Source organism: Aristolochia californica, unplaced genomic scaffold (assembly GCF_029961685.1).
Source record: "Aristolochia californica isolate CCGP_79_NKW_82.1479 unplaced genomic scaffold, dmAriCali1.0.hap1 SCAF_11, whole genome shotgun sequence".
In the NCBI taxonomy this organism is placed as follows: Eukaryota; Viridiplantae; Streptophyta; class Magnoliopsida; order Piperales; family Aristolochiaceae; genus Aristolochia; species Aristolochia californica.
In genome coordinates this window covers 32,250,436-32,268,343 of record NW_027181782.1, presented here as the reverse complement: position 1 = coordinate 32,268,343, position 17,908 = coordinate 32,250,436, and the positions used below count along the sequence as shown (strand labels likewise).

The window sequence follows — 17,908 nt, the reverse complement described above, 5'->3', positions numbered from 1 at the left end:
AGATGTCAATCTTGTCTTGTAGCAACTGAAACTATAAAACTGTTAATTTCTAGGGCTAACATATTAACACAATAGAAGAAGTTTGACTCTTGGAAGAGAGGAGAGAAAAAAAGGAAAAGGGAGAGAGCCAAGAGGGTGAGGCTTCAATTTGGAGAGAGATTTGTAATGAGGGTTTTCGATGGGCAGGGTTTGGAGCCTATCAATGTACCTAAAGACATCATACCCGATGAAAAAAGTTTTAACTGAAGCATCCACTAGAGATACTTGGTAGTAGTGAGTTTGAGTGGACCTTATACAGAAATATTGATGGTGATGAGGTGAAACTCGTTGTTGAACACTATTGAGTGCACTAAAGCATTTAGAGTTTCATTTGTAGTGGACATAGTGATTGATTTGGCTGAGAAGGCAGTGAGATGGAACTGGGAAACAGTGTGCATGCAATCGTTGTCTATGATTTTTTTTATTTTTTAAAACTTTTGTTGCACATGTGAACCTCTTAAGCTACACTTGCATTGTTCGCATGTGTACGGGCTCCCTTTCCTTCGATTAATTAGAAATTTTTTGATTAATCAAAGGTTGAAATAGAGAAGGTGTGAAGGAGGAAGAAGGGGAGACCAAAGCGGCGTATGAAGGATAGCTACAAAAGGAAGAATAGGAATTTGGTACAAGTTTCCATCGGAGATGGTGTTGTAGAAAGGGAATGACGACAAAGAGGATTTTGAACAAAAAAATCAGAAGAAGGCTGATGCGGAGGATTAATCGATCGGGTCTTATACCATACAAGAAGCTGAACTACACCACATTTTTTATTGATTTAAGAGTGCTATTTATCCACAATTTAAAACAAAACTCCGAAGGGATAAATACAATCAAGATCTCCTAATCCGATCGAATAAATACAATTTGAAACAGAGATAAATCTTATCTCCTGCCTGAAGGGAAGATAAGAAAATCTCTTTAGTTTCAAGTAATATGCACTAAATTTTTAGGTATCCGAAACGGACATCATGAACATTGGTTTATTGATAATAATCAACCAACTCTTGAGATCTACATTTAAAATTAAAATTTAAAAGTGGTTAAGTATTGATGAATCCGTCCAACCAGCAAAAGAAAGGCCACTAACCACCTTTTAAACCCTTTTATTTATCGTCCAAGAAAATGACCCATATGACATGCCAACAAGAACTTTTATCGTATTTGACAAGCCTTCTTATCTCATTAAATCCCCTTCGAATTAAACATTGGGACATGATGGTTAAATTAAATCATGGCCTACGGAGTGGGCAAGATCCGATCAAATGTTGCATTTATAGTCCACATGGCACATGATAGATTTAGGGTTTAGGGTTTACGACATAGATTGAACCGGGTTGGATTGGACCCAAATGTTTCACTAGGTGGGTGGTCGGGGTTGAATTTTATAATATTTTTAAAAAATATATTTTTATTCAAAACCAAGTTTAAAATTATGAAGAATAAAAAGGCTTTAAATAAAAAATAATAATAAAAATAAAAATAAAAAACAGATTCAAGCCAAAGGTGCATGGTCAATTTTTAACTGACCGCGACCCGGTCCCCATTTACTTGACCGCCATCTCATCGCCGCTCGCATCGCTTTCGCGATTTGTCGGCAGAATCTAACGTAGCTGGGTTCTTGTCCCAACCTCTTTCCATAAATAAATTACAAAAGTTCAAGGGTAAATTAGTCCTTTCATACGGAGTCAGAAAAGTTCCCGATTACCGACTCCGGGCCTGGACCCGCACAACGCTACAATTATATCTGTCGGACAGGCTCCCTTCTCATTTGGCTTCTGCAACGGAGAGAATCCGGTTGTGGCTGGTCGCTCTCTGATTACCTCATTTTCGTCCAGATTTTGAAATTTTATAGTTTCGTTTAATATTCTTTTGGGAAACTTTAATATTTCGGGCAGATCTGAGTTTGTTGAGAGGAGAACCCGTGGGAGAGGTTTGATTTCTGCCAATGACGACAATGTTGATTCATGGTGGAAGTGGAATGTAGTTTCAGTTAGTGTCAAGCTGAAATCGGGACATTGTGCGAGTTCCGGAGACGATGGGGGAGAAACGCTCCAAGGGGTGCATCTGGTGGTTTATTGTGCTGGTGATTGCAGCGCTTGTGGTTACAGCGGCTGTGATTACCATTCGGAGGAAATCTGGGCGTTCGTCAGGGGCGGCTCCTGTGCCGGGTCCGCCGGGGGCCATCCAGAAGAAGTACTCGGATGCGCTCAATCTCGCTTTGAAGTTCTTTGACGTACAGAAATGTACGGTTTTTCCATATCTTTTCCATTTCGTTTTTTTAGTAACTGCATTTTCTTGATCTGCTGCTTCAAGTCGTTCTGGTGTTGAATGTTCTTTTTTTTCTGTGGTTTTGATCTGGGATAGCAATGTTGTCGGACTAGTTTGTCTCTTCTTTTCTTCTTCGTTGCACGAGTCTGTGGCTAAATGCCGAGCAACTTGCGTCGATAAGAGTGTTTTAAGATTCTTTGCGGTACTTAATTTTTAAAATTATTTTCTACGTGTTCACTTGCTCTTGCTTTAGAGTGTAGCAAATCTCTGAAATTGTTCGGATCTGAAATTGGGTATGCAGTTTCTCTGCTTTCCACTTCCGTGTAAGTCAAGCTTTTATCGGTTTAGAACAGTTACGCATTATTATTTCCTTTTCCTCTTTTTTTTTTTCATATTGAGAAATCTCTAGATGATTGATTGAGGCATCTGTTAAGTAGCTTTAATCGTTAGCTTCTTTCTATGATTGTCCACCTTGCACTTGCCTCCTCAAGATCTGTATCGAATAATTTTTTCTTGTCGTTATTATCTGCAGCTGGCAAGCTGGTGAACAATGACATATCCTGGAGAGGAGATTCAGCTCTAAATGATGGAAAAGCACAAAAGTTGGATCTTTCAAAAGGAATGTATGATGCTGGAGATCATGTCAAGTTTGGATTACCAATGGCTTTTACTGCAACTGTGCTGTCATGGACGATCCTTGAATATGGGGATCAAATGGATGCAGCAAAGAACTTGGATTCAGCTCAAGAATCACTTAAGTGGATTACAGATTACCTTATTAATGCTCATTATTCAGAGAATGTTCTTGTTATTCAGGTAAGTCTACTTTTGCTCGTTTATTTTCATTTTTATTCAGACTTTTGATCAATGTGCTTAATTTTTTTAAAAAGAAGAAGTTTGTTTGTGAGACTGCTGTGCTAGTTTTTAGACGTTTTTTTTTTTATATTAGATAACTGGAAATAAGGTTGGTTGGAGTTTTTACCTAATGAATTTTTTGTTTAATTTTATTATTTTGGTTAGGAGGTGGGATCTTATTTTTTGTTTCAAGTTTATCAGTTGCACTCACCTCTTACTCATAAGATTTCTCTACAGAACTCACTTGCCTATCAGGAAAGGGCCACTTGAAAGTTAGACTTCTACTGGCCTCATTTATATGGTAGTGTAGCTTTCTTGGAGAAGGTTCTTAGTTGGACAGATGGCTGTGGTTCATATCACTTTTAAGTTTCTTGTCTCTTTCCTCTGGTGTTTGACTAACATTAGTCTCCTTGTAGAGGTTCCTTTTTTCTTAATATATTGTAGAAAGAAGCAAACATGGTATAGATTGACGATGTTTTTTCTTGCTTGCTGTGGTTCATATCCTTCTTCCAGGCTATTTCAGAAATATACATGCCTATGCATGTGTTTCCGTATAGTTAATGCTATATTATGACACATTAAATCTCTTCTTTACAATATGGCTGTATTGTTTTTATTTCACAGGTTGGTGACCCTGAAACAGACCACAAATGTTGGGAGAGACCTGAAGCCATGACTGAGGATAGGCCTCTCATTCAAGTGAATACATCTTATCCCGGAACAGAGGTTGCAGCAGAAACTGCAGCTGCCCTAGCAGCAGCTTCTCTGGTGTTTAAAGACGTAGACTCCAAATATTCGAGTTCACTGCTTAAACATGCTCAGCAGCTGTTCACCTTTGCTGATACATACAGAGGTTCCTATAGCGTTAGCATTCCCAAAGTCCAGACATACTATAATTCTACGGGTTATACAGATGAGCTCTTGTGGGCTGCAAGCTGGCTTTATCATGCAACTGGGGATCGGTCCTACTTTGATTATGTCACTGTGAAAAATGGAAATACTTTTGCTCAGTGGGGCCGACCAACATGGTTTAGTTGGGACAATAAGCTTGCAGGAACTCAGGTAGTTGAAATAAATGGCTGACACACTTTGGTACCTGTACAATTTTCTCTCTGTTTGATGCTCTTGGAGTTACTAGTTGCAAGAAACAGTAAACCAAATATGCTAAGACAAACAAAATGAAAAGTTGAGATGAGATATTAAAAGCAGTGTAATTGAGAATTTTTTTTGCATTTATGACTTTAACCTTGCTTAAAGAGCCAGGAGTTCTCTCTCTATGGTTTTCTTTTTCTGCAAAGTAATACTTTACATATCTCTTCAGCACCATTAGAAATTATTCCAACCATCTTTGCAGAAAAAATTGTAATTTTTAGATTTTAAATTTCCTAGTTGGAGATTGCTATTTCTAAGTGATATGACTGCCAAAAATCTCATATACCTATTATGTGCTTTCTGCACTGATATATAGGCATACTTCTCTGTTTATCCTGTTTTAAAAAGCTGGATCGTATACTGATTCCAGGGATTTGATCAACAGTCCGTTTGTTGTATTTGGAGCTTTCAATTGCCGTTATTTTCTAACAATCTGTTACTGCAAACTTGGGGCAGGTTCTTTTGTCAAGGTTAAGCTTCTTTGAGTCGAAGGATTCGAACTCTGACAATGTCATCCTTCAGAAGTACAGGAAAACCGCAGAAGCTGTAATGTGTGGTCTTCTGCCAGATTCCCCAACAGCCACTTCTAGCCGAACAGACGGTAAATGTCTTTGAATGCTCTACTGAAATGGATATATGTTTCTGTCGCACAATCTGCTTGTACCATGAGTAGTATAAATAGGAATAAGTGGTGAAAATAACTACTATGAGAGCAACAATGACAGCAACAACTATATCAGTGTTCATATTAATAATGCTAATAACTATAATCACCACATTACCACTGGTGCCTATGTTTATCTCATGAATACATGCATTATGATCTGGAAAATTTTCTCTGCTACTCTAAGTTTACAGCCTGTGTCTTGATATTTCATGGCTCTTACAATCGTAGGCATCTTCCTTGATTTGTTTGCAGGTGGTCTGATATGGGTTAGTCAGTGGAACTCTCTGCAACACCCAGTGGCAGCAGCTTTTTTGGCAGTATTGTACAGCGATTACATGCTTACATCCAGGACACCAAAAATATACTGCAGTGGGGATTCTTTCACTCCTGCAGATCTTCGCGACTTTGCAAAATCGCAGGTATCTCTCTTAAATGTGCTTACTTTGCCAGGGTGATTAAGTCATGGAAGATGTGCTTTCTGCTAAACAAGCTCTTTTCTAGGCTGACTATGTCTTGGGCAACAACCCTATGAAGATGAGCTACCTAGTTGGTTATGGGAACAAGTACCCTGAATATGTGCACCACCGGGGAGCTTCAATCCCTGCAAATGCAAAAACGGGTTGTAAAGGCTTTCAATGGTTGACTACACCGAATCCAAATCCCAATATTGCTTCAGGAGCCCTTGTTGGTGGACCTTTCCTGAATGAGACCTACATTGACAGTCGGAACAATTCCATGCAAGGAGAACCCAGCACATACAACAGTGCCGTGATCGTCGGTCTCCTCTCAGGCCTGGTCACCACCTCCTCGGTGGCAAAATCTTTCACCTGAACCCCATATTCTTGCCTTTCCTTTGGATCCCTCTCTGTACTATTTTGTAGTTATTCTTCTCCTACTAGTTAGATATTAATCGTGTGTAATACGAGTGCTGGTAATGTATTTTGCTCGGTATAACTTTACCTACTTGTACTCTTCGTCTCTGGTGGGTGCGCTGAGAATTTGATCATTATTATTCCTAAAAATAGTTAGCGAAAACTGTGCATTTGATATTATGGCATTTGCATTAATTTTTTTGAAATAATAATGGTCATTTTTTTTTCTAGGGCTTCCCAATAGGCACTCCTAAATCAGAATACGATTGACCCATTCTTTAACTAGTTATATGGTTTCCTAAGAGAAGTCAGGAAACCCAACTGTGACCATATATGGCACTAGCACAATAAAGCATTATTAAATGCTCAATTTAAAGCATAAACTGTTTGAAACTCTTTATCGGAGGATGAAACTTCATTTTGGGAAACACAAATGTTACATTCATCCCAATATTTAATTAGCCGTACTAAGTTTTAATTAGATTGATCTATGGTCAAATTGGTTATGCGACTTGGACCACTCGATTTCAATAGAAACAAACATAGGCTCGGTTCATTCCTCATTGGTTGCAAGTCATCTTTCAATAATCATGAAAGAATTATAAATTAAGGTATTATTTATTTCTTTTACCTTTCTTATATGCTTCTAAAATTGTACACAACTGTATATTTGTGCCTTTAGTTTCAATAGACACAATACGAAAAGTGCGAAACATACGAAACAATTATCTCAGTCTGAGATAGCCGTTAATCGGACGGTTGAGACGATGGCTAAGATATCCTTTGATCATGATCGGATGGCTGAGACAGTGGTTGATCATGATCAGACGACTGAGATAGTTGTTTTACATGTTTCGCACCAAATAGTTTTTTGGATCAACCCTCTTCCCACAAGCTTCCATTTATATTTCTAACCCTAAACCCTAAACCTTATTAGGATTTTTTGTTTTAATTAATTGGCTCCGAAATTTGGTGATGAAGCTCTTTGCCTTGCCTACCAAAACAAGCGTTAATTAGTACTTAAAAAAAGTTCAACCCTTATTATAATATTATAAACCGAGTCAGGAAGAAAAAGGAAAGCCGAAAGCAGAGAGGAAAGAAAAAACCCACCAAAAGCGCTTTCTTCGATCCTCCGTTTCCTCATTTTCCAAGGTATTCTCTCCCGATCTCTCTTTCTGCAGCGTCTTGGTACCAATCATTTGTTTGATTATCTGATCGTTTTTTAGAACGATATTTAGTAATTCGTTGTTTTCCTCCCACTCTTTTTTTATCATTACACTGAAGCTCCAGGGTTTTCTGAGCTCTCTCGTGGGCAAAATGAGGACCCTGAATTGGGGTATTTTAATTTTTGTTTCTGGGTTTTCTGATTGGGCTTGTCTCTTCAAGGGTTTTCATTTAGTTGTATGCTATTTGCTCTCCAAATTTCTGGAGATTTAATATGGTGAAAATGCAGGCAGTTAAGAAAATTAAAGCCATTTCTTATGAATTCTGTGTCAATTGTGTTTTGCTGATTGCGTTAATGTGATTTACTTATTTTTTTAACATCAACGATTTTGATTTGACTTTGTTATACTTCAAAATGACTTACTTTACGAATATATGTTTTATTATGGTTTTAACGATTTCCCAGTAAGGTCTTTGCCCGAGAAGCTTGGGCGGATAAATAGATGTTTTAGGCTCACATGCTTTTACGCTTCTTGGGCATGCAAGAGCCTTCCCAAGAACTGTAAAGCATTTTTCTAGTCTATGAGTGAAGTGTGTGAATTTTTATTTGTAAATGCTCAAATGTTTTTGGATATAGATTCTAGGTATGCGAGAGCTTCTTCATAGAAATTGGTAACTTTGTTTAGATAAAGAAACGAGGAAGACATTATCGTTTTTCTGGAAGAATTACGTATAATGTCTATGCTTTTCGAGACAGTTTCTTCCATAACAATAGAGAACCAGTCTAGGTTATTGACACGTTCTTTAGTGACCGAAGGAACATTATAAAATTAGAATTCTACTTATGTTGCTTGGATGAAAACTTGCTCGTATTCAACTATTGTATAATGTAATAGTGTTACATCTTAGGGATCGTAAAGGTGGAGATAAGAAAGAAATAAATTGTTATTCATTCCTGCAGCTAAGGAGCATTTTGCATAAAATCAGATGGAAATAATTCTTTATTTTCTCAGAATTGCAAACTCAAACACACATATACTGGAACTTGTTCTAAGAAGCCCACAATCCATATCTACTTTATCAGGGTTTAAACTCAAACTACTGAAACATGGATTTTCTCTAAAACTAAAGTTGATACAGGCTCTTCATAAATCCACTTATTTGGCCATTACCAGTACACTCTAACTGTGTGTTTGATATTTTGCATTATTTTGTTCTCACTTGTTTCTCCCAATCATAATGATATCTGAGTTCATACTTTAATATCCATTAATACTCTATATTTCTTTTTGTTTCACTTATGTTATATGGTTGTAGCAATCCTCTTTTTTTTGAGGAATTTTGTAACATAGGGATCTGATTGTTTTTGAGACGTTGACAAAGCAACCATTATAATCTTGATGTGAGATCCACAATACAAGTGAACCTTTTCTTTTGGGCATTTTCAGATATTCTTGAGTGGACAAAGGCCTAATATTGTGGTTCTAACCTCATCTACTGCTGACTCTCTATCTAATAAAAGAGCTCTATATGTATCCTTTATTTGTCTTTTTTTTTGTGGCTGTATCTTCTTCTGATTCTTTTGAATATTTCATGGTGCCTAGGGAAAGATTATGGGGGATTCACTGGAGGATGAGGGAGGTTTTTCTTCTCTGAAATACAATGTTAGTCAGAGCAAGATTATATGGAAGCAGGAGCTTGAGAGGCGCCAATCTGAAGTGAATGCCTTGCATGAGAAACTTATGGAGGTAAAAGCTTCTATCCAGTGCTCTGAGGAGTATGAGAAGAAGGAACTAGATGTTTTGTGGAGAAGGGTAAACACTAGTGCCACTTTCCTGACATATCTGAAGTCTAAGGCAAAAATGATGGCAGTCCTACATATAGCTCATACATCTTGTGGAATTAGACACCAAGAAGGGGTTGGTCTTATTGACAAAAATGGGACATCATTGTCTGACTGGTCCAAAGATATTGATCTTTCGTCCTTTGAAAGCTCTGATGACGAAACGTGGATTGGAATTAGTAACAACATTGGATCCTCTGATGAGCACGATGAAGCTTACATTAGTGAAATACTCAAATCTGTACTATTGGTAACAAATGTAATGGAGGCATTGGTTAAAAAAGTTATCATGGCAGAAGCTGAAGCTGCTGTTGAGAAGGCCAAGGTAAGTTTAGGCCAAGAAGAAATTAAGAAAAAGTCTCTCCAAATTGAGACAATGTCTGCCAAGGTGGAAGAGATGGAAAAGTTTGCCTTGGGTACAAACACCATTTTAAATGAGATGCGTCAGAAGGTAGAAGATATGGTGCAGGAAACATCAAGGCAGAGGCAAAGAGCTGCAGAAAATGAGCTGGAGCTTTGTCGGGTGAAGCATGACTTTGAATCCCTAAAAACTTATGTTAGCAGTCTAATAAGTGTAAGAGAGACCCTCAGTTCATCAGAAAAGCAGTTTCAGACAATGGAGAGGCTTTTCGAAAGGTAGATTATCTTGACGCATTTAGTTGTAAAAAGTTACTTTGCTCCTTAATCTCATTAATTATGAGTGGCTCTTCTTCTTATCCATTTTCAGAGATTGGGAATGGTTGATCTTTTGTGGTTCCTGGGTGGTATCTTGTTCAGCTGAATGAATTGGTTGAATCACATTTCTTACCTTTCGCTTATTTTGCATCTCTTTCGTGGTTCATATTCTTCCATGGCAACTCTTTCATTGTTACTCTCCCATGTTTAGGAATTTTTCATGTCAATATTATTGTGTACCTTCATTTGGAGGACTGATCTTGTAAAATCTGGTTAGTGGCCACTCTCTGATGGATAAAGCCCACCACTTTTGGTTCTCTTGGTTCATCATATATTACACATGCAGGCACCATTCTTTTTCAAGTTTATGGTCGGAATATGCTAAGTTTTTTCAACTCGGTGGACTTACTGTTTAATTCTAAGTGCTGTTTCTAAACCTGTGGCCCATAGAGGGATTGAACTAGATTCTCTTGAAGAGAAACTTATATGAAAAAATATTGAATTTTCACAGTAGATGTTCTTTCTTGTCTGGTATTATCCCACAGCTGTTTTGCAATTGAAAAGAGAAAGAAACTGGGAGAGGCAGTGGTACTTCCTGTTGGTAGGGGGACTATATCTTCCACCTTTATTTGCTGGGGGACCATATCCTTCATCTCTGTTCTGTCAGTTTCCCTTCACTTAAAAATATTTGTTCTGACATGTATCAAAGTAAATTTATTAGAAGGATCCTTATGCTGGTGTGAAGTTCCATGCTTGTATTTCTCATTCTGCTCTGAATTTCAGAATGATGATCGTTACATTTATTGAAATCTGCACACAGCTGTTTTCTTATCCTTCTTCTTTCAGTTTATTTTGCATACCATCTCAGCATGTTTTTTTAAAAAGATCAGTATTTTGGCCGTTTCTTGGCATTGTCGAAGGCCCCAACACCATAAATACCTGCTGTCTTCTTCTGGAGTTGCATGAAAATCACAGATATGGTAAATTTTGAATATCAGTTAAAGCTGGAAGCCCGCCCTTCTTATCTAAAAAGTTTTTTTTTTCCTGAGTGGTTGACAGGCTAGTTGCAAAGACTACCCATCTGGAAGGGGAGAAGACGCAAAAAGAGGCTGAAGTACAAAAATTAATGGCGAAGAATGTGAGGCTGAGTGATCTGCTTGACAAGAAAGAGGCACAATTGTTGGCCATGAACGAACAATGCAAGTTGATGGCTTTGAACCCTGATAGCATTTAAGACACGATGTGTTATAGAATAATGTGGGTATGTTGCTGTAAGAGTAGAAAATGTTTTCTTTTGAATCAACACTTTGTTTGACACATTTTTATGTGGGTTTGCCCCTAACTTCTTTGATCAACTGCGAATCTTACTTTTCACAGTCCCTCGTCACCTCACATTCATTCCACCCTTGATTCTTAGCATAACAGCTGGGATGCCTGTCTTGGGGAAGAAGAAGGTAACAGAGGGAAGAGGAAGATAACGGTGTTTTTTAACTTAAAATGTGCCTAGGAAGGCAGAATCGTAGCTGATGATCAGTGTTGTAAACGAACGAGTCTCTTAGCATGAACTGTGATAATGGTGCTGCAGCCGGGGCTCTGTACCGTCCCTGGACAGCCATGAGTGTACTGGGTTTCAATCTTCAGAAAAACAGAAGGTGACGCTGGTGCGCCATTTTGAAGAAATGGACCTGAGTGTTTCAAGTCTTGTCACGGCATCAATCAAATCAGTCTGAGCTTCAAGAATCGTTTTCCACTGATTCTGTTCATTCCAGTTTCACATTTTGTATTTTCTCAAAAGCTGCGACCGCGCCTGCCTCCGATACTCCAATGGAATCAACCAACTCACCGACTGAAACTTTTTATTTCTTTTTTCGAAAGTATAAAACATGTTTCGGATTAGTTTACAAAGTATCAATACGGTCAGCACCGTATGCGACACAGGTCAACGCGCTAGATCCGATTCTGCCTTGGGGGATACTGCTCCGATTCCCATCTCAGCTTCCGCCCCGCGCCGTCGTGTTTCGGCACGTATTCCTGCTCCAAAAAACCGGGAATTAAATTGAGTTTCATATACGGCATGATACGGTGTGTAATGCGAGAGTTGCAGTGAGTGCGGCCAGGGACCTCGAGCTTCCGCATGAGTTCGTGGGCGGTCTGGGCGGAGACGATGATGTGACGGGCGGCCGGCGTTATGAAGCCTTCGTCGACGGCTTTGTCTATGAAGGAGAGGAGCGAGTTGTAGTATCCGTCCACATTCAGCAACCCCACCTGCTCTTACACATTGAAAGATTGAAGAGGTACTGATAATTAAGGATTTCGATTCACAGTTGAGCTTCGATGATTCACGGAGGATTATATACCGGTTTGTCGTGAATACCCAGCTGAGCCCAGGTGATCACTTCCAGCAGTTCCTCCAATGTCCCGTACCCGCCTGTGTTGTTGTTAATTTGATTAGAGATATATAAACACTGTGCCCGTGATCGGTTGGGAGAGTAGTGCAGAGTGAATCAATGGAGATGGAATGAGAGGTGGTACTACCGGGCAATGCGATGAAGGCGTCTGCTTGGCGAGCCATTTCGGCCTTTCGTTGGTGCATACCGGATACTGGACGTACTTCTCCGACTGTTTCTCCGGTTATCTGAATTTGAGGTTGGAAATCGGAATGCCCATGAGAACAGAGAAAAAGTTTTCAGTTGAAGATAGATTGAGCTTCTTCCACGGAAGAGGACTTGAGAGTTTCTGTTACCTCTCGGGGCATGAGGGTCTTGGGGATGACTCTGCAGATAGGGATGAAATAGAAGAAGAACTGGTGTCAGATTTAGAGAAGAGAAGATGGGGAGAGACTGAAATTTTTGCAGACGAGGGTAATATTCATATTACCCCAAAACGTGACGGCCGCCATTATAAACAGCTTGAGAAACGAGACCCATCAAACCAACACTGCCTCCTCCATAAACAAGATCGATTTTCCTCTCAACCTGTGATTTGATCAGTGAAAAGACAAAAAGAAAATCAGTTTCTTCGTACCACGACTGAAAAGGAAGCTAATTCTTTTTTTGTGGTTCTCCTCTTCGACACAAGTGAAGGAGAAGAGTTTGATCAAGTCATGTATAGATCCCTAAAAGCTCAGAAGGTCTCTCATATCTCCCTCTTTCTTCGATTTGCTGTAAACAGAGCAAAACAAGGGCTCTGGCTCAATCACTGCTTCCCTTGTTTGTAGTAGCTCACAAGATGACAGAACACAAAATAAAGAGAAAAAGAAAGGGAAAATCAAGAATTTAAGATACAATGATTCGACGAAGAACAGAGAGGGTAGAAACTGAAGCCAGAGACTGTATTGCTCTTTTTTCCTCCGCTCCAGGGTCCATAAAAGCAAGAGATACAAAAGCATTAGAAGGGGTACTGGTTACTGGACCAGTTCTTTGCCGAGCTGAATCGCAGCAAGCTGGTAGCTCGATTTCTTCCCTGGACTGCTGCCGCAGAAGACGCAGACCCTTTTGAATCTCGATCTCAGTAGTTGCTGGCGATGGATTTCCATAATCGAAAAGGAAGAGAGCAAGCTCTGGCTATATCTCACTCCTAAAGTGGGTATGTCTGTGTTTTCCCAGACTGGGCGAATATCAAGCCAATCACCACCCCTGAGGGACTTTTTAAATGGTTGCAAGTTCATCTCTGTTCTCACGATAACTCAGTTTTTGATTATCCAAATTCTCTTTCATCTCTGAACTGTGAAATTCCCTCCAAGCTTTGCATTTTATCCTCGGCAGATCTTTGTTCTGTTTTTTGTAAACTTAAGCCTGTGTTATCCAATTTCAGATTTGCCTTTTCTTTTCGATTGATATGGAACCATCCACACTGTTCGGATAACTATCTGAACTATTCAGAAATTGTTTGAAATCAAGCTAGAAACCGATTGTCACTTTGGAACCCATGAAAAATAAAAATTTAACCATTTTAATGAATCATTATTTTATTTTTATTAACTATTTTTAGAAAAAATAATAGTCAAAATTTTATTTCATTTCAATTTATTTTATTTACTAGATATTCCAAGCAGACCCACCTTGTTGAAACAGATAAAACCACTAGAAATTTTTTGTCAAAAAAAAAAAAAATCATTTAACTCAAACTTTTTAGCCAATAAGATGTAATAGACAATGACGATGATGATGATGATAATGATAATGATTAATATATCACATACGACTTTTAATTTCCTCTGACTATATTAAATAAGTCAATGATCGAAACTTAATAGAGCCACACGGTGAGTGTACAACACAAGTAAGTTGCATATACACATGTTTCACCACCACCACCACCACCACTACCACATGCAACCCTATGGATTTGATAAAAACCGCCTTCTTTCTCGAAGATTCGCCACTCGACTTCCGATAGGAGCAAGAGGGTAACTATATAAAGAAATCATGATTATGTAAAGGTATATTGAGAAAAACCAAAATGAAGGGTGTTACATAATGACTATGGAGGACTAAAAAAAAGAAAATAGATCGTGTTAGATTTTCTTGTGTAACACAATGGCATTTTGGCAATTAGAAGCCTTAAGTTTAATAATATTTAATTTTATATTAAACGCATAAAATCTCATGGTCCAAGTGATTTTGATTTTGGATATCGACGTGGAAAGTGGTGTGGAAATGATGACGTGGCGTCAACTAAGGGATAGGAGCCGTTTGCCGTAACGGAGGCAGGCAGGCCCGATTTCGTTACTCTCGGTCCCAATCATGGAAACGTCGTTCGCTCTCGTCACATGCGTCTCTCAAAATACCGATACGATATAACCACTGTTGTATCTCGCGATAATATTGAAATTGAGAGAAATTGGAGAGAAATTGAATATTTGATAATTTCACCATAATTATTCACAATATATATATTTAAGAATATTTTATTAATGATTAAACTTGCCAAAAATGAATGGGTTTCCAATTTAACTATTAAATTTGAATTGAATGATTTAAAATTAATTTTTTTTAGTATTTATAATTAAACAAATTTTTTCCTAAATTTTTATTTTTAATATTTTTCATTACATTTTAATTTTTGTCCCTCATTTTTCCAATTGTGTTTTGACCTGGATAATTCATTCATTGCAACCGACTCTCATGTTTGTTTGAACCCTTACAGAATGATTTTAAATTATTTTTTAAATTAATTTTAATCTTAGTATTTATGATTAAACTTTATTTTTTAATTTTTTAATTACATTTTAATTTTTTTCTGTTATTTTTTCGATGGTGTTTTGACCCCAGGCAATTGATTCATTGTGTCCGACTCTCTGGTTTGTCTGTCCTTTTCGAACTGTGTCACACCCATCGTTCCATCTTTATGAAAAAATATTTTAAAAATTATAAATTTTATTATATTAACAAAAAATTATACAATCGTAATGGTAAATTGATCACGATAAAATAACAAAAAAATAAAGAAATTAAAATTAAAATATTAAACTTTAATAAAAATAATTAAATTAGAAATGAGAGGAATTAATTTAGTATAAATATTTATACATAATTAGGGCAAGTGATTAACAAACATAGAATGTCCCAACTGTACCTTATAGCCTATAAGCCTCTAGTTTGAAGTCATTCTATGCTTAATATCAAGGCTACATGTTGGATTATATATAAAAATATATATATCTAGAGAGAGAAAGGGTAGAATAGTTTTATCTCTCTAAATAAAGTAGTGTCAACGACGGTGGAACATTATTTTTTTGCACTTGATTTAATGTGGACAGTAATTGTAACCAGAAAGTGGTCGTCCTCAGCTCAGGCAACCATGCTACCTTACAAATAAGATTGCAGCCTTTTTAGGAGAGGAGGTCCATTTGATGGAAGTTCATGTGCACCCTGTCGGGGGGTACCTCCCCCCTTCTTGACCCTCCATAGCTGTTCCTTTGTACTTAATTCGTACCCTAACGGTCTCTTTAAAACCCCTAGAAAAGAAAAGAAAATGAGAATTTGATCATTAATCGTGACCCTCTATAGCTGGTTCTTTGTACTAAATTCTTATTTTCTTTTCTAGAATCTAGGGGTTCCAAACATACCCTAAAAAGGGCTTCTAAAATACACGAACTGTGAGAATGATTGGAGGCAGGCACTTGAGTTGTTTTGTTACTATATATTGAAATCAAAGTTTGTGAGGAGAGAGAGAGAGAGAGAGAGAGGGAGGGAAGGAGGAAGAAAAGGATTGAAGCGGCCCAGCTTCATGATGGTGCCAATTTGATATTACAAGTTTCACGTGGAAGCACTACAAAGCTTGTTTTTTGTTGAATGTGAATTGATGGGAGTTATGTAGCTTTGGGTAAGAGGTCACATCTATAATTATTTTGCACTTCTTGGTGGGTCTCTTCCTCTCCACACTTATTCCAAGCCTATTCAGCCTCTAACTAAAACCATTAAATTGCAACCTAAGTCTTATGTGATACAACATTTATTAACTAATTTCAATAGGTTGTTGTTCAAATCATAAAACTGGCAATCTGACATCTTCTATCTTCAAGGATTAGAGCTAGATTTAAATTTTTTTATAACATTCTCCTCTCCTGCAAGAGAATTTGCTTACTTTCGAGTCGAGTTTGGGATCTCTAACCTTTCGTTCTCAAAGGAGATGCAAGAAATTAAGGCTCCGGAGTCGATCTTTAAGCTTCTCTTAGTGGAAGGTGTGTCTTTGTTGTCGTTGCTATGGTTCTTGCCAATTTCTTAGCATCTCATGTGTGCTGATTTTTTTTAATATACTTATTTTGTGTTTAAAATAATGTTATGAATCAATGTCCTTATTCATCTTGTCACAATGATGATTGAAAGCCTAGAAAGCCTAGATCAAAATATATTCCTAGTTGTATAATAAAACTCCATATACTAGTTAAAGTGGTCATAATCTGAAACACACTCCGTCCAATTTTAAAGGCGAAAAAATAACCCAATTGGAAGGCACAACAAAGAGAGCAGTCACTTTCTAAGGGTAGCTCAAAAAATACCTCTTCAGTGACAACAGACTTGACTCAAGATGGATGTTGGGCACACTCTTATACTTTTTAGGTTGTTGGTCTATAAACATCGCTCTGCATTGATTATAACAAATAATAATATATAGTCATATACTCCATCACGGTGTCCCAAGTATGAGTACGATTTGGACACCAACTCTCTAAGGGTATTAATGGGTGATAAAACATAAGTCAAAACCAAACTCAAATAAATCATAGTGATAATAATCACTGAAGTGGCTAATGTCTGTCATCCACAAGACGACGATAAAAGACCCACAGGTACCAATAAAAAATTTTAAAGGACTTAAAACAACCACATAAATAAAAAAATCAACCAAAGTAATGCTCCAAAGAGGCCAAAAGGGTAAGTGAGAGAAATAAATGATAATAGGAAAAAGGCTGCTAAATAAGAGGGTAATAGGAATCAAGGGAAGATAAGATGATGGGGCTACTATGTGCTTTATTCAAATCTCCATCATATGAGCCAATGTTAAGCAAACAAGGAGTCCTTCAATAAAAATGTCTCAATCAAAGACACAATAGCAGCAACAAATATGGACCACTGGCCATATAACTTGTACCAAATAATGAGAGTCTTTAAGAATAATAAGGATGCATGAAATAATTTGAAGCATTTCTATCCTTGAATAAGGAAGATGTGCACCAAATAACCCTAAGCTGGAACCGAGTAACAAGCTGCCAAAAATCCAAGATAATAATCAGGTCAGAGCCAAGGGACCGAGTCAGACTAAGGCAAGCAACCAAGTCGAGCCGAGTCAGATATCAAACCAATATAGCCAATTCGTAAGAGGAATCGGTATAGTACTCGGAACCCAAACCAGTATAATAGAGGCAGAGAGCTGGTGAACCGAGTCAAGCCAACTTGAGTCCGAGTTGACTCAGTTCAAGTTGAATTGAGTTGAGTCCAAGTTAACCTGCTGAGCCAATCCGAGTTTGGCTGAATTAGGCTCAAATTAATAAGAGCTAAGCTTGCAAATAGAACATTAATAACTCCAAAATAATGGGTTGAGTTGGGGCTAGTCCTCAACCCGACAAAATGACTCAATACCAAAAGAATAGCAACTCGGTCCGGCCAATCTGACTCATCCCACTTGCTTATTACCTATGATATACGAGTCTAGGTCCTGAGTTCTCTATTTATTCCTCCCGTGACTCAACTATATTGGTCTGATATCTGACTCGGCTCGACTTGGTCCCTTTTCTCTGACTAAATTATTATCTTAGATTATTACTCGGTTTCAGCATATTATTTGGTGCAACTTCCTTATTTAGTAATGGATTATTTGAAGATTATTTTATGGGTTAATTTAAGGATTATTTGGTTCATATTAGCTGGG

General features: G+C 37.8%; 3 protein-coding genes across 3 annotated transcripts; 2 read left to right on the top strand and 1 right to left on the bottom strand.

Moving 5' to 3' along the window:
- The first annotated feature begins 1,822 nt into the window (after positions 1-1,822).
- On the top strand, positions 1,823-6,083 carry LOC137944824 (endoglucanase 24-like). Its single transcript, XM_068790587.1, has 6 exons — positions 1,823-2,282; positions 2,840-3,123; positions 3,787-4,224; positions 4,771-4,915; positions 5,234-5,400; positions 5,483-6,083. The coding sequence occupies exons 1-6, from the start codon at positions 2,075-2,077 to the stop codon at positions 5,810-5,812; spliced, it is 1,572 nt and encodes a 523-aa protein (XP_068646688.1). The 5' UTR covers positions 1,823-2,074; the 3' UTR covers positions 5,813-6,083.
- An 840-nt stretch (positions 6,084-6,923) lies between these two features.
- Positions 6,924-10,909, top strand: LOC137943999 (uncharacterized). Its single transcript, XM_068789485.1, has 3 exons — positions 6,924-7,005; positions 8,622-9,496; positions 10,595-10,909. Exons 2-3 carry the CDS (start codon positions 8,631-8,633, stop codon positions 10,767-10,769), a joined length of 1,041 nt encoding a protein of 346 aa, XP_068645586.1. The 5' UTR covers positions 6,924-7,005; positions 8,622-8,630; the 3' UTR covers positions 10,770-10,909.
- Positions 10,910-11,225: 316 nt separating this feature from the next.
- LOC137943973 (probable cytokinin riboside 5'-monophosphate phosphoribohydrolase LOGL10) lies at positions 11,226-13,207 on the bottom strand. Its single transcript, XM_068789432.1, has 7 exons — positions 12,948-13,207; positions 12,413-12,510; positions 12,279-12,309; positions 12,071-12,170; positions 11,893-11,963; positions 11,657-11,800; positions 11,226-11,566 (listed from the first exon to the last, which is right to left on the bottom strand). Exons 1-7 carry the CDS (start codon positions 13,200-13,202, stop codon positions 11,483-11,485), a joined length of 783 nt encoding a protein of 260 aa, XP_068645533.1. The 5' UTR covers positions 13,203-13,207; the 3' UTR covers positions 11,226-11,482.
- Between the last annotated feature and the right edge of the window lie 4,701 nt (positions 13,208-17,908).

Bases quoted from the DNA above. Each gene is read 5' to 3' on its own strand.
- LOC137943999 (XM_068789485.1), top strand. From the start codon at position 8,631: ATGGGGGATTCACTGGAGGATGAGGGAGGTTTTTCTTCTCTGAAATAC. The intron at 9,497-10,594 runs GTAGATTATCTT...AGTGGTTGACAG, and splicing joins ATGGAGAGGCTTTTCGAAAG to GCTAGTTGCAAAGACTACCC.
- LOC137943973 (XM_068789432.1), bottom strand. From the start codon at position 13,202: ATGAACTTGCAACCATTTAAAAAGTCCCTCAGGGGTGGTGATTGGCTT. The intron at 12,310-12,412 runs GTAATATGAATA...CCCTATCTGCAG, and splicing joins GGCGGCCGTCACGTTTTGGG to AGTCATCCCCAAGACCCTCA. The intron at 12,171-12,278 runs GTAACAGAAACT...CCTCAAATTCAG, and splicing joins AGACCCTCATGCCCCGAGAG to ATAACCGGAGAAACAGTCGG.
- LOC137944824 (XM_068790587.1), top strand. From the start codon at position 2,075: ATGGGGGAGAAACGCTCCAAGGGGTGCATCTGGTGGTTTATTGTGCTG. The intron at 2,283-2,839 runs GTACGGTTTTTC...TATTATCTGCAG, and splicing joins GTTCTTTGACGTACAGAAAT to CTGGCAAGCTGGTGAACAAT. The intron at 3,124-3,786 runs GTAAGTCTACTT...TTTATTTCACAG, and splicing joins AGAATGTTCTTGTTATTCAG to GTTGGTGACCCTGAAACAGA.